The sequence below is a fragment of the Lycium barbarum genome, chromosome 11 (assembly GCF_019175385.1).
Source record: "Lycium barbarum isolate Lr01 chromosome 11, ASM1917538v2, whole genome shotgun sequence".
In the NCBI taxonomy this organism is placed as follows: domain Eukaryota; kingdom Viridiplantae; phylum Streptophyta; class Magnoliopsida; order Solanales; family Solanaceae; genus Lycium; species Lycium barbarum.
The window spans coordinates 115201985-115217612 of NC_083347.1; the positions used below are offsets into that span (position 1 = coordinate 115201985).

The 15628-nt window shown below is 35.6% G+C and overlaps 1 protein-coding gene across 1 annotated transcript; it reads left to right on the forward strand.

Annotated features, from left to right (window-relative positions):
* The first annotated feature begins 294 nt into the window (after positions 1-294).
* On the forward strand, positions 295-6111 carry LOC132616896 (3-hydroxy-3-methylglutaryl-coenzyme A reductase 3-like). The gene is made up of 5 exons (XM_060331655.1): positions 295-1019; positions 1842-2196; positions 3400-3581; positions 4312-4658; positions 5450-6111. The coding sequence occupies exons 1-5, from the start codon at positions 380-382 to the stop codon at positions 5681-5683; spliced, it is 1758 nt and encodes a 585-aa protein (XP_060187638.1). The 5' UTR covers positions 295-379; the 3' UTR covers positions 5684-6111.
* Positions 6112-15628: the final 9517 nt, after the last annotated feature.

Here is a 15628-nt window from a genome sequence, read left to right on the forward strand (position 1 = left end):
CTCATGTCCATCTTGGACAATTTTAACGGAGAAATGATATATTTGCTCAAAGTATAAAAAAAGGGTATATTTGAACTCAAAGTTTAAAAGAAGGGTATATTTGAACCCAAAATATAACAGAAAGAATATATATTTAGATCCAAAATATAACGAGAGGTATATTTGATCCTTTTCTGACAGTACAGGTTATATTAGAGAGCAAAAACAGAATTAATAAAACCTAAATTAAAACATGGGTGGCCCGACAGTCAAGCGCGCCAGCTCGTCTCTTCCTATAAATAACATTTCCTACACATTCACTTTCCCACTCACTCAACACAATACCCTCTCTCTCACAATACTAACTCCTCAGAAAATTACCCTTCTACCCCTCGCCGGAATGAACACCATTCACCGGCGACCCTTAAAACCCAACAACACTAACTCCGGCCACATTTCGCCGGAAAATCAAGATTCCGGCAAACACCTTAAAGATTCAGATGCACTTCCATTACCATTATATCTAACAAATGGATTATTCTTCACTATGTTCTTCTCCGTTATGTATTTTCTTCTACACAGATGGCGTGAAAAGATACGTAACGGAGTTCCACTCCACGTGTTGAATTTTTCAGAATTGGTTGCTATGGTTTCGTTGATCGCTTCGGTTATTTATTTATTTGGGTTTTTCGGTATTGGGTTTGTTCAATCTAAGGATGTTGAAGATGAAAATTCGGAAGAATTTATTGAATGCCCACAACCTGTTCGACGAAATGTCCCAATGAAATCTGCACGCGGAGCGGGAAATCAAGAAGAATTTATTGAATGCCCACCAACTGTTCGACGAAATGTCCCTATGAAATCTGTACACGTGGATGAAAAAATTGTGAAGGTGATTGCGCCAGTAGTGTTAGGGGATGATGAGGAGATTGTAAAATTGGTAGTAGAAGGGAAAATAGCGTCTTATTCATTGGAATCTAAGTTGGGTGATTGTAAAAGAGCTGCTTTTATTCGTAAAGAGGCGTTACAGAGGATTACAGGTAAGGGTGTCAAATTGACGGGTTGAGTTGAATTTGGGAGGGTTATAATGAATTGAGTTAATAAATGAGCTAGTTATTGACTCGCCAAACATTACTTGGGCTGAAATGAGTTGGGACTACGCTAAAAAGCGTTATAACCCAACTCACCCAATTTTTACCAAGTTTTAATTTATTTGTTTGTTCTCTTATACTTTCAATTTGTTTGAACCTATTTCCTTTTTAGTCCGTGCCAAAATGAATGACCTCTTTCCTAATTTGGAAACAAATTCACTTTATGAATGATTTACAACCACACAAATTTTCAAGACTTATTTTGAACCACAAGTTTCAAAAGTCTTCCCTCTTTCTTAAATGTCGTGTCCAGTCAAATGGGTTCATATAAATTGAAACGGAGGGAGTAATTTTTTTTTAGTACATATAGAACTATTTCCAAAAGATTACGAAACATAGCTATATTTTGGGTTTTGTAGCAAATACACAATACACGCGCATAACTGTATGCGTTGATATAACTGTTTCGCGCGATTTGAGTGATTCAACTGATACCCGCGATATCATCTAATCCAACGCAACTGTATGCTGTGATAAAACTCTAAACTATAGCTACTTCATGCGCAACTATTGCTGCATTTCGTAATTACACTCTAAACTATAGCTATTTATGAAATTTTCTAATTAAAAAATTGTCTTTTTGTAAATATTTTGACAAGGTTTTCATGGTTAATCTGAGATACATTTTTGATGGGGCTTAAATGGGATGGGCTAATAAATGCTTGGGTGGGTTATGTTTTTATGAGCTAATTTTGTGACCTCTAACTACAGGGAAGTCACTAGAAGGGCTACCATTAGAGGGATTTGATTATGAATCAATTCTCGGACAGTGTTGTGAGATGCCAATTGGTTATATTCAAATACCGGTAGGAATAGCAGGACCATTATTGCTTGATGGAAGAGAATATTCAGTGCCAATGGCAACTACAGAAGGATGTTTAGTTGCTAGCACTAACAGGGGTTGCAAAGCCATTTATGCCTGCGGTGGGGCCACAAGTGTTTTGTTCAGAGATGGAATGACTAGAGCTCCGGTAGTAAGGTTTGGCAGCGCTAAGAGAGCTGCAGAATTGAAGTTCTTCGTTGAGGATCCAATGAATTTTGAGACTCTCTCTATTGTTTTCAACAAGTGAGTATCTTGTTTTTCGTCAAATTTTGTTTTGTGATAGCCTGTGCGTGTTTCCTGCACTCTTCTTTCACTTTTACTATGAAGTTAATACTAGTAATCCCTTGAAGTTTACTTTTATAGTAGTATTATGTTAGTACAACAAGAACATACACAGTATAGTCCCACAGGTGGGTTAGTACAACAAGAACATACGCAGTATAGTCCCACAGGTGAGTTAGTACAACAAGAACATACACAGTATAGTTCCACAAGTGAGTTCTGGGGAGGGTGGGGTATGCAGACCTTCCCTCTACCTTTGTGGGTAGACAGGTTGTTTCCAATAGAAACCTCGGCTCAAACTTATATAGTATCATGTTAGTAATAATGAAAAAGTGTTGAAGTTATAGTTAAAAAGTAACTTTGATAATAAAATCTCAAATTTGCATGTGGCTTTTATACATTTGAATTCTTGAAAATGGTTAAATATTCCGCTTATACTTGTTTGTTGCATTCGTCTTTCACTTTCTCGATGAAGTTAAAACTAGCAATCCTTCAATTTGATCTATATATTATGTTAGTAACATTGTAACAATAAACAAGTATTAACGTAATTGTTAGACAGTATTTTTTATAGAAAAATCATTATATTGAAGTCTAGAAGTTGAATAGCTTTTATAAATGTCAAGTCTTGGAAATGGTATGAATTAAAATGGATACAGTGCGGGTTACCTCTTCTATGTGGTTTGCGAGCTATTGCACGGGAGTTGGGTTTACCTTGTGCGCACCCGAAGGGTAGCGGCTGTGGGTTCCCATGTCATCAAAAAAAAAAAAAAATGGATACAGTAGTTTGCTTCTTGTTTTTGGTTGTAGTGGTGAAAGTTACTGTGGAAGTGATCAAACAGTAGGATAGATGAGAGTATATGGAGCTTTCTTTCTTCTATTGTTGACTCATATTTCAGACATCTTTTCTTAATGCGTTTTCCTTTTGACAGTTCCTTGATGTTGATATGTTCAGTGAATAGATCCATTTTTCTGTTTCTTCTTTTAATGGTGTCTTTTTCCCCGATCTAAAACTTCCATCACGGTCTTTATGATTTTATTTGATTTGTCTGTTTCCTAAATATTTATCATTTGGATAAAATCTTGAATTTATTAGTAATCAGCATGTCATCTGCTATTATGTTTGCTAGTTGTATAACTTTGTCTTTGATTTGGACGTTGCAGATCAAGCAGATTTGCCAGATTACAGAACATTCAATGTGCAATAGCTGGAAAGAATCTATACATGAGGTTTAGCTGTAGCACTGGTGATGCAATGGGAATGAACATGGTCTCCAAAGGTGTACAAAACGTTCTTGATTTCCTACAGAATGAGTATCCTGACATGGACATCATTGGCATATCTGGTACTCCACCTACCCTTTATTTTAATTTTTGCTTTAAGTTTTTGATACCCCACGTACTTAACCATCTGCTTGAAGATACTGCTATAAATATAGTATATTAGATCCCGTTTGGACATGAATATTAGCTTTTAGTTAAAAAAAAAAAATTGAAGATGAGTTTCAAGTTTGAGAAAGTGGTATTGCCCAGTTTTTCAAGTGAATTTTTTTTTCCACTCACAACACTTTTACTTTTGTTCAAGTTAAATGCATGTCCAAACACTTCTTCAACTTCCAAATACCCTTTTTCCACTTTTTTTCAAATTTCACATTTTTATGTTCACACGCCTATGACGGATACACTACTTGAGCATTGAGCTTTTCAGCTCGCAATATGCATGTACAATTGAATGGCTACACACACATTTATATATTTAGTGATGCTAAGTTCGCAATTATTGTCATAAAATAATAGTGAGAGTGCTATGCTCTTCACCATCCAATGTTAAGAAAGTTTGGATCTGTCTCTGTTGATAAAAATGCCACTTTGGAAATTAGTACTGGTCATTTTGTGGAAACAAATACATTCTAATTCAGTTATTTTAATATTTTTCCTGTGTAATTGATCTGCATACTGCCTAACGCCAATGTAATGTAACGAAAAGCCTAAAGATAAGCACACCTCATTTGTTTCTACTTTTTACCCGCATAATATGGAGATACTCATTAATTGGAATTATCTGAACTGTGACAGGGAACTATTGCTCGGATAAGAAACCAGCAGCAGTTAATTGGATTGAAGGAAGAGGAAAGTCAGTAGTTTGTGAGGCAATCATCAAGGAAGAGGTGGTGAAGAAAGTTTTGAAAGCTGAAGTTGCTGCTTTAGTCGAGCTGAACATGCTTAAAAACCTCACTGGATCTGCCATGGCTGGTGCCCTCGGTGGCTTTAATGCCCATGCCAGCAATATCGTCTCAGCTGTATATATAGCCACTGGTCAGGACCCGGCTCAAAATATTGAGAGCTCTCACTGCATCACTATGATGGAGGCCGTAAATGATGGCAAAGACCTCCATGTTTCTGTCACCATGCCTTCAATTGAGGTATGCATTTAACATTAACACTTATATTAATTATGGATATATTCTTGGTACACGATCTTTTCACCCCTAAATTTTTACATGTGAGGATTTTAATGAAATCATCTAATGAGTTTTGAAACAACTATGCCCTCTAATCCCAAGTAAGTTACTGACGGGTGCACAAATTTCAGTTTAACCAATAAACCGGACCGAATTTTTTTAATAGTTTATTGATATCGGGTTATCAGTTTAATGGTTTTTTTATTTTATGCTTTTGGCCTATCGGTTCGGTTAACGGTTCTTTGAGTTTTCCTTTATGGTTTAGCCAATAACCCTATAAGATCTGTTAAATTTAACCAATAATCGAAAGAAGTCTTGGATTTTTGGTGAAGATCGTTTTTCCTTCTCAATTCATCAACTAGAACACCTTTTTTTTTCTTGATCAATGCGTTTAGTAAACATTTCCGAGAAAAAATATCATAAGAAATTTAAAAAGAAAAAATCACTATGACTGAGGACTGCCTCACTTCGAAATAAGCTTATCGGTTGACCGTTACGACGGCTAGCCGATTAACCAAAAACCAATTTCTTATTGGTTTGGTTATCAGTTTAGCACATTTACAAACTGATAACCGATAAACCGAACCGAATCAACTGATAAGCAGCCCTACGGTCGGCTATATGAGTCCTCGCTGACTATGCTGCTCCAAGTCATTTAATGACTTTCACACTTGGTAAAATACTACTACTAGAAAGTGTTGTGGAAGCCTGAGTTTCTTGTGGTACTTATTATGCATATTATTGTGATTCAGGTGGGTACAGTAGGAGGAGGAACTCAACTTGCATCTCAATCAGCTTGCTTGAACTTATTAGGAGTAAAAGGTGCCAACAGAGAGGCTCCAGGATCAAATGCAAGGCTCTTGGCCACAATAGTAGCAGGTTCAGTTCTCGCCGGCGAGCTATCCCTCATGTCAGCTATCTCAGCTGGGCAGTTGGTTAAGAGCCACATGAAATACAATAGATCAAGCAAAGATGTCACAAAATAATCCTCATAATGAGCTAAAGACAGCTAATTCTCTCCCAACTTTTGTTTGAAATTGTATAGATTTTAATCCCAACAAGCAACTATCCTGAAGTATCATCATCATCATCTTTGAAATAAAGTATTACAATAGTGACCAAATAGTATTTTCATATTAGAGGGTTGGAAAAAGAAAATTCCTGACAAGGTAATCTATATGCTGTGTTGTATCCATGTGAAGATGGGTAGGTAAGTGACTGAGGAAATATTTCGTTGAAGATATGTGGGGAGAAGGTAGTTGGAATCATTCATTGTACTATCCTTCTTTTGTTTGTTAATTTCTCATTAATTTGTAATTTAGGGCCAAGATGGCATCTCAAGACTGGTATTGTTTTGATCTGCACAAAGTGTTCTAATTTTTTTCCTTTATATATAAAAGAATTATTTATTCGACCTGATTATCGTATCCACTGACATGTTCATGCTCCCATCTATTTAAGTGTTTGATTTTAAGTTATATGCAATGACGATGAAAAATGTTTAGACAATTAAGTCACTAAACAAGCAATTACGGCTTACAGGTAATCCTGGTATCCGGAATCTACTTACCCAACTAATCCAATATTTGTAGTGTTAACAAAACAAAATTACTATAGAATCTAAACAAAACCACTATAAACTTTTTCAATAGTGCAATAGTGTTTTTCTTTTCTTAATAAATGTGTTAATCAAACGAAAGTTTTTCCAAAAATGTAAATTCTTCACTTACATTCAACTGTTATTTTATATCGTTTTATGTTACAAAACATGTCTTTACATGTTCTCATACAAGGTTGTTTTACATTTACATAACACAGTGGATTTAGTAATGTTCAATTTTATCACTTTCCAAGTGAAACCGTCGATCATACCTTTCTGTTTTCGGGAAGAAGTTTGATCAAACTATAATCTCCCTAAAAACTTGTATATTCAGAAATAATCAGGCAAACACAATTTATAAAAATTAGTTTTCTTCATTTTCTCTTAGAGAACATCTTAGCTACTAGGGAACGTTTCAATTCCCTTCAATATATAGGGTGAACAATAGATTCACATGTATTTTGATCTTTTTAGTGGAAATAAATTGAGATTAAATACGCTACATTTCCATTTTTCAGCCAATGAAAAATTGTGAGTCTCAGTGTACAGTCTCTTTATTAAGGTTTCTGGATTAAATGGACCTAGTCACCCACTTGGTAGGCATGTATCCAACCCAAAACTAATTGGCCCTCATGACTGCTTTTCTTCACTATTTTTTGTCCTATATTGGTATATTAAATTACATACAAGACGGAATTGGTAAAGGGTTCTCATTTCACTTACAAATATCTTCAGCAATAAAGACTCACAAAATTGGAGGCTATTAAAATATAAGAACAAGCTAACTATTTTTCCAGTATTAGGCATTTGTGCAATAAGATAATCCAGTGGATCATTTACATACTTGTTCACAACTGCAAAAGTACAAAACATGAGCAGGAGAGTAGTGGTGGTGCCAGGATTTCCACCAAGCAGACAAGGGAATTCAACATCTACTATATATGCACAAAACATAATTTAAAGTAGTTTTGATCTTGTATATTCAGTTTAATATTCCTAACTCTGCACCCTGCACCTATAGGGAAGAGTTGCCTGCATTAGGCCAACTTGTAAAATTTGTCAAAAGGATAGAATTTATGTTTTGTTTGCTGCAATGTGGGATTCTCCTTTGTGCGTTTCATCATATGCCTAACCAATATACCATTTTCTAGTTGAACCTATCAAGTTTATATTCTTTTTAATTTTTAAAAGTTGGAACTTGTAAGGTTATATTCTAAAATTTTTAAAAGTTGAACCTATAAGTTTATATATCATATTCTAAATTTTTAAGAGTTGAAGCTGGCATTGGGAATCGAGGCTTCAATTCTACAGTTTAGCGGTACTGATAAAATTATCTCTTACAAGAAATGTGAATTCAATTCTCACTTTTTCCAATTCCTGAAACGCCAATATAATGTAATAAAAAGTTACAAAAAAAAATAAAAAATGCAGGGCTCACTTCTTGGAGGAATTTGGGTCAAATGCTGTAGTATCAACCCTTTATAGGACTCAATTTTTCTGGACCAAGAAATTCAAAATTAATCTTTTTTCTGCTGGCATACACGGGACTAAGAAATGGATATTTTGCATCCTCAACTCATAGTCATCGATGCTCTTCACTTTTTCAGTCATTCAAAATCAATTAAACACACCATTCAACCTTGCTTACAAAATTACATCATCAGCAAAAGCATGAAAGACTATGGCCACAATATAGAATTGCAATAAAGCTGATGCTAGACATTGCATCCATTCAAATTAATCCAATCTCCAGGTACAGAGGAAACCTATGGCTTGTATAATCGATACAAAAAAGCTTCTTCTCATCCATAAAAATCATGATCACAATAATTTATTTGAACAGATATATGGAATTTAATCAAATCCCTTTTCTTTTGCAGCAGTGCTGCTATACTATCAATTCACTCTTTCCTTGCTGGGCACCAATTTCTTGCAAGTAATGCTCTGCATCCAAGGCTGCCATGCACCTTACACAAAACAAATTTTTTCAAAGAAAAAAGTTTACATCCTGAAACCAATCAGCACAAACTTAAGACAATTCTAGAAAGGACTTCACCACACAGATTGTGCGGCATCAATTCTATTACAGTTGCAAATGACTAGCAGTAGACCATATGTGATCTCACCAGCACTGACAGTGTCACAAACTGACACTAAATGTGAAATTTGCATAACCTTGAAAAACCTCAGATATCAAGATTGACAACATATCTTGTGCACACTATGTGAAAATTTGATCAAGATGAAGCTGGGATGACAACCTAATCAATGGCAGCGGAGTAGGAGGACAAAAAGTGGTAGGTGAAGTAAAGACCACGCCTTGAGAACTATTCTCTTCAAAGCATGTGTCAAATTCATCATGGTTAATCCAAGGAGAGTTGAGAAACATGCATTGCCTAATGTTTGTTGAGACAAATCTTTGAGAACTAAATCCTGCTAGATTTGCGTGGAAAATATTTGTGTTCTCCACTAAATCAAAATAGTAAAGCAACACATTGTGTCACAAAGAACAAAGGCTACCTACAAAGCCCATAGCATACAAATGATACTATTAACAGTTCTAGATTTGGTTAATGATAGTACTCTTTACAAGATCAAGACTGCTTTAACAGTTTTGGCAGTAAAGGGTTTAACACTGAAAGGTGCCCACTATATCAAAGCACTGCTTGACATTTGTTGAGTTGGCATAGAAATCTCCTATAAGTAGGATCAGTGTTTCAAAAAGAGAAGCGTAAAAAAGTGGCAAGGTCCATAGGGCTTGAAGCAAAAAGCTAGAAGTAAAACAAACCTTTCTTTGAAATGAAGGCACAATTTACAATATCTATAATGATCAACTGTAATTAATATAACTAATTTTGATATCCAATATACAATAATATCTAATCCCTACTCCTTAAAGCTGAGATTCAAAGAAACAGATCTCGTCTCTTTCGCATCGCTGTGAGCTTCATGGTGGTGTTAAGAAAGGCGTAAAAACTATCTATTTTAATTTGAATTGTAAATACTAGAGTAGGAGAAATGAGGAAACTTTCCACTTTAGATGGGAAGACTTTTTCTTTTCCATGGGATAACTGTGACAGGAGATTACAGTAGCACATGACAAAATAAGAAATCAGGACAAGTTTAAAAGACATATATCTTTGGAAGGATAGATGATTCATCATTATATTGTGGTCCATGCTAGTATATTTTACACAAATTGACAATCAACTTCCTATCAAATACTTTCACCTCGTGAAACTATCAAGAACTATGGAATTGAAAACAATTTTCCAGGAACAACATGCTTTTGAAGATATATCAATTTACTGTACTATTCCCTTGAGTTGAAAAACCATATACCTGTCTCAGGAAGTTACTTTCTTCTCGAGCAATCCCTACAAGATACCATCACAATGGACTACACAAAAGTATTTCTGATGAATATCAAGGGCTACAAATCTATTGTTTAAAATTATTTTGGCTTTTCTCTTTTATTGGAGGTGATTTTCTACTAACAATTGTTACTAAAAACCTGAGTTATGAGGACACCAATGTCCAGCAACATCCAAACCATAATCAGATTTTTATGCCTTTGTTGGGGTGATTGAGAAAGTTGACCTGATTTTCCACTATGGAGGTAACTGGGTAATTTCACCTGAACTTTTACATAATCAGAACCTGCTGCATGTTTTGCCTGGTTATGAATCTGATTTTGTTTGATATCTTGTTGTTTTGCTGAGTTTACAATTAACTTAGGGCTTACCAAAGGCAAAGTGAAACCACTTTTAGTAACAGATGATGGTATGAGGGCCTTACATTAATCAAAAATGGAGTCGTAGGCTTTACTCTTTTATTTATACACTGATTCAAATGCCATGCAAATGTCTGTATTTATCTTAGTCTTTTTTTTTTTAATACAGAAATTCCCATTTGAAATAAAGGAGATGATCTATATGATTGACCCATTCATAATAGCTTTACTCATAGTAAATGCGATTAAGATACCAAAAGAATTAATGAAAACGGATTTGTTCTTCCTATGACAACAAAAGAAGTGAAAGAGTCACCTAATGTGTTTGGCTCCTTATAAAAATCTTCTTTGCTTGGTGTATGGGTAAAAAATGTATCCGACACGTGGACCAACAGGTAGACGACATATGTCAGTTTATTCAATGATTGATAAATTATGGATGGCAATGCCGAGCATAGCATCCCCGGAAAGGCAGCGGATTAGATCAACCTCAACAGAAACAACAAGATAAGAACCTCTTTATTGCACAATAAATGGAGTTAATGTGGTAACGGTTGAAATGGTTATTAACGGCCAGGATCGAGGAAATTAAAGAACAATCATTACTTGATCAATTAAGGATTGCCGTTACAAGCAGAGAAGGGGAAGAGCACCAAACAGATTTATTGATCTATAAATATATTTTTTCATTAATAAAAGAGGCATCCAAGTCTGACTAAGAAAAATACACTATTATCATTATTTCTAGCTTTTTGTTATTTTGATTATTTGGAGATCAAGTTTTTTTCATTCTTGAAGATTAAGGATTGCACAATCGTTGTTCATCAATATTGAAAATAAATCTACTCTTTCCTTTTTATTTATCTATTCTTTATCATTAATCAAAAACCTATTTACTTTAATTCTTTTATCCGTATCAAATTACTATCAACTGTAGTTAACCTCAGCACAAATTCAACTATTTGAGTAAAACACAAATTTTGACTCAAACACTTAGAACCCAAGAACAATTGAACATTTTCACAAATTTTATCTTACAGGAAACCCCTTAAAATGAGTGGGACTCCTGTTCATTAGCTGGTGATCCTTTTTGCTCCAACTCAAATCTTTCATGTTTATGTTAGTTCAGTTGGAGATATCATGCAACTTATATGTTAATTTTTGCATTACAATGACTTCTATATTTTGGATCTTCAATATGAAATGTATTCGTGTTTTTGATGATAATATGATATTCAACATGCTTGCTTTGTTCCTATTTATACTTGAGTTATTTTTTTAATACCATGTTTTAAGGAGAAATGCTTTCCTGGAAGCTCTTTCTTAATATGACAGAAAGTGCTTCTTATTTTCAGCACCTACCAAAGTCATGTAATCCCTGTTTTCTTGTTACCAACGCAGCATGTTTTTTAAATTTCAATGCTTTACTTCCAGCTCAGAGAATAAAGTGTCAATTTGCTAATGCGAGTTCATTATTTTTTTTGAAACTGGTAACTTGAATGTTAGTTCATTATTTCCTAAAAGAACATATCATTGTCCAATCCTTAACACTGACATTTAAGTAATTAACAATAGAGAATCACCAAACTAGAGTAAGTAAAATAAAACAAAGACAAAGCTATTTTGATAAGGTAAAGAAAACAAAGCCATAACAAAGATTGGTTTTTGGATTATGTTAATGACTATTCACCACTATGTATGTGCAAATAGTTCCAATTTAATCCTTGCTTACAAACAAGAATACGCGAGACAACTGAAGAATGTCTCTGGCAATATGTTAGGCCAATACCAACATAAGTGATGTGTCAATGGTGGATTCAGGATTTAGAGCCTATTTGCATTGGCTTATTTTAGGCGTTTTTATGCGAAAATAGTATTTAAGCACTTTTATAGTGTTTGGGGTGATAAAAAGTGCTTTTAAGCACTTGTGTTTAATCTAAAATGACAAAAGTAAGTTAAAATCTATAAGTTAAGAATTTTAATTTATGGCTTATGCTTATAAGTCATAAGTAATAAGCTCATCCAAACAGGTTGTTAAACTCTATGGGGCTGTTTGATTGGTGGGGTTGGATAGACAAGATATCCCATGGGATTATTTATCCTACCTTCTATATGGCGGGATAAAATAATTTTGGGACTAGATAACACTCATTACCAAACGCAGGATAAAACAATCACATGGGGTTATTATCCTTACTCCACCAACCAAACGACCATGTTGGTTTAGGGACAATATCTTCATCAAAAAATTTCACAAACATGAAGGAAAATTACATTGCACTCTTTTTGGTCATTAGGCGCTTCAGTTATTTCTTTTTGAACACCGTCGATCAATAACATGCTCCTGGTGTTCAAGAATAACATCTTCATCAAAATTTACTAGAAAGTTAGAGCAACAAATTGGAATTGGAAAGCCCTTCAGCAACTCGTCTTTTCTTTGTAAGCAGCTCAACATAGTCAACAAATACTTCAATTAATTTCTCTTCATCTTTATCCTTACTATTTATTTTTTCCTTCCTCATATCTGAATATGATTATGCACTTGAAAGGTCCCTTTGAATCTGAAAACCAAACCGCTTAAGAGCAATAAAATGTCGCAATTCGTGAATTAGTGATTTAATTGGAAATCGGATATGGAATTTGAAATTTCTTTTAACAATCTCTTGAAATTGTCGATCAACGGAAGAAAATCGAGGTCTGAGTTTCTGAGAATCGGAAATGGGATTTAATTTAGGGTTTAATTTGTATCACAAATTGTTAGATATCAATTGCTATAAATTAACTCTATATCCATCTTGTTTACGATAAAACATTTTGTTATAAAGTTATTTACATAAATAGGACATTTTTGTTTCACATTTACAGTTTTGGCTCCAATAAGAAAACTCTTTTTTGGTTTAAATTCAAATTAGTTGGTCTCGGCTACATGAATAGTGTAGAGTCCGGAACCAAAATGCCCAAAAAAAATCATTTTGAACCAAAATATCCCAACAAAAAAAAAGTTACAAAAGTACCTTTAGCGCAGTAAAATACTGCGCTATAGCACTTCACGGAGACGGAGGCGTTAAGTGCTATAGCGCAGTATTTTATTGCGCTATAGAAATCTTTCTCTCACCTATAACGCAGTAAAAAACTGCGCTATAGGACTCCGCCATTTTCCAAAACATTACATTTTCACTCCTTTTTATGTAGTTTAGCCGTATATTAATCATGCTTTGAGATTCCGGAACTTCAATATTTTATATAGAACTCTAGTTATATTTGTACAATTAATAAAATAGGCTCAATACATCAAAGATACGTAATACTTTGGATTGTCGTTTTAGTGGTTGAAAAGTGCTGGAAGTCCTTTTTTGTTTGAAGACTTGTAGTCATTAGCTTTAAGTTATTTATCTTTTAGGGTTTCGTCTTATTTTTAAATTAATGCTTAACTTTATTTCGAATGTGTCACGTTTTTTTTTATTATCAATTTAGGATGTGAAACTATAAACAATAATAAAGACTAAGATAATATTTATAAATATGCAAAAAATATATAATATTTACGATAAATTGTACAACACTAATGTATATACACTATCGAGGATGGGTCCCACATGTAGTATGCCAGAGACTATCCCTAGGCCTAAGGCTCATACCATCCCCACCGCCCTCGCCATCGTCTCCATCACCCTTTTTCCTCTTAATAACCGGGCGCTCCAAGTCATGATCATCTCCTCTTCCCCTAGCCCTTGCGCCCTTAACTAGAACGTGTTTCTTCTTGGGATCTAGTCCCGCTGGCACACTCAGAACCTCAGGCTGAGCTAGGTCTGGAAACTCGACTTCTTCCTCGTCAGGAGTTGCCACCGCGGGCGCCGAAGGATGAACCTAAAAAATATATAATAATTAGTACTATTTCTTATTTATATTGAATACATTAACGTTATTTATTTAATCAAACCTGTGTGTCAACGGGCGCCTGAGTAGGCTCCTGAGATGGGTCTGTAGGCTCCTGAGATGGGTGTAGTGGTGAATATGAGGTAGTCTCCTAGACGAGATGCTGTTCGAAGTCCAAGTAAAGGTTATAAAACTTAAATGAATATTTACTTTATATTGAATAAAATTTGTTTTAAGTAAAAAACTTACATGCGCCTCGGTAGTCTCATGAGAAGACACCTCTGCCTCGGCAGGCTGATGAGAATGCTCCTGAATGGGTAGCTCCTGTGGACCCACTGGCGCCGAATCCTAAAATATGAAAAAAACGAAATAATAAGGAACATACATATTTAAAATAGGTACTTTAAATAATCAAATATGTATATTAAATATTGACCTTATATTGAATAAAATAAATTTTAATAAAAAGCTTACCTGTGGCTCGGTAGTCATATGGGAAGACACCGCTGGCTCGGCAGACCCATGAGAAAACGCTTGAGTGGGTGGCTCTAGTGGACCCGCTGGCGCCGAATCCTAAATTATAAAATATTACTAAATAATGAGTAACATATATATATATATATATATATATATATATATATATATATATATTTAAAATAAATAATTTTAAAGGAACAAAGAAGTATTTTACATACTAACCGGGATCAAAAACTCATCGAAGTCAAGAATCCTGGCTCCCTCTAAATTCCTCACAGGCCGCTCATCAGCTAATGAAGCGCGTAACGCCGCCCAATCAACGTTATTACGCTTCTCCATGTATGCATTCTGGCTCGGCTTTGATGAAGACCCGGGTATCTCAGCAAGTAAGAGCGCCGGTGTAAACGTAGGTGAGTCCCCAGGTGAGCTGTCACCGGCCTGGAACGGCTGCGGATGGAATAGACCGTGAACGCCCTCTGGAATGGGATCGGCCTCATCCGCCTCATCTACCAGATGGTGTCCTCCACCACCAGGTCCTCTAGCAGCAGCGCCGCGTCCTCTACGCGCACGGCGTCCTCCGGCAGCACGACGTCCTCTGCCAGCACGGCCTCCTCCTCTGGGAGCACCCGGTCCTCCTCCTAGCGCTGCCTGATACTCAGCCTCCGGAACAGGCTCCTCCCTGTGCCTAATCTCGCCTGCCTGCCGGATTGTCACACCTTAATCTCACTAGGGTGTGATGGGCACTCGACCCCATATCCGGAGCCGAGCGAACCCATAGACTTTCATTTCGTACATAATCTTTCCGGACTTTTAATCAAATATAATGTGATACATAGTAAAACTTGCTGAAACATATATATATTTTGTAGCTTTCAAGTCAAACAAATCTGTAATCATACGGACTTTATAACGTGATACGAAACGACATATCGGCTGATGGAGCCGCTTACTAAACCGACACACCATACCCACGACTCTGTCTGCAAAGTCTCTAACATTAACAGAACCTTTAACACATATATTCTGACTCGACAGTTCTCCGGGAGCAAATGGAGCTTGCCCTCCTCGCTGGAACATCTTCCATAATATCTTCAACTCATCTGGGAGTACCTGCGCGGCATGAAACGCAGCCCCCGAAGAAAGGGGGTCAGTACGGAATATGTACTGAGCATGTAAGGCATGAAACACAGAAAACGAAGTCACAACCGAAGTAAGATGTACAGAAGGTGAGCACAATAACCAGAA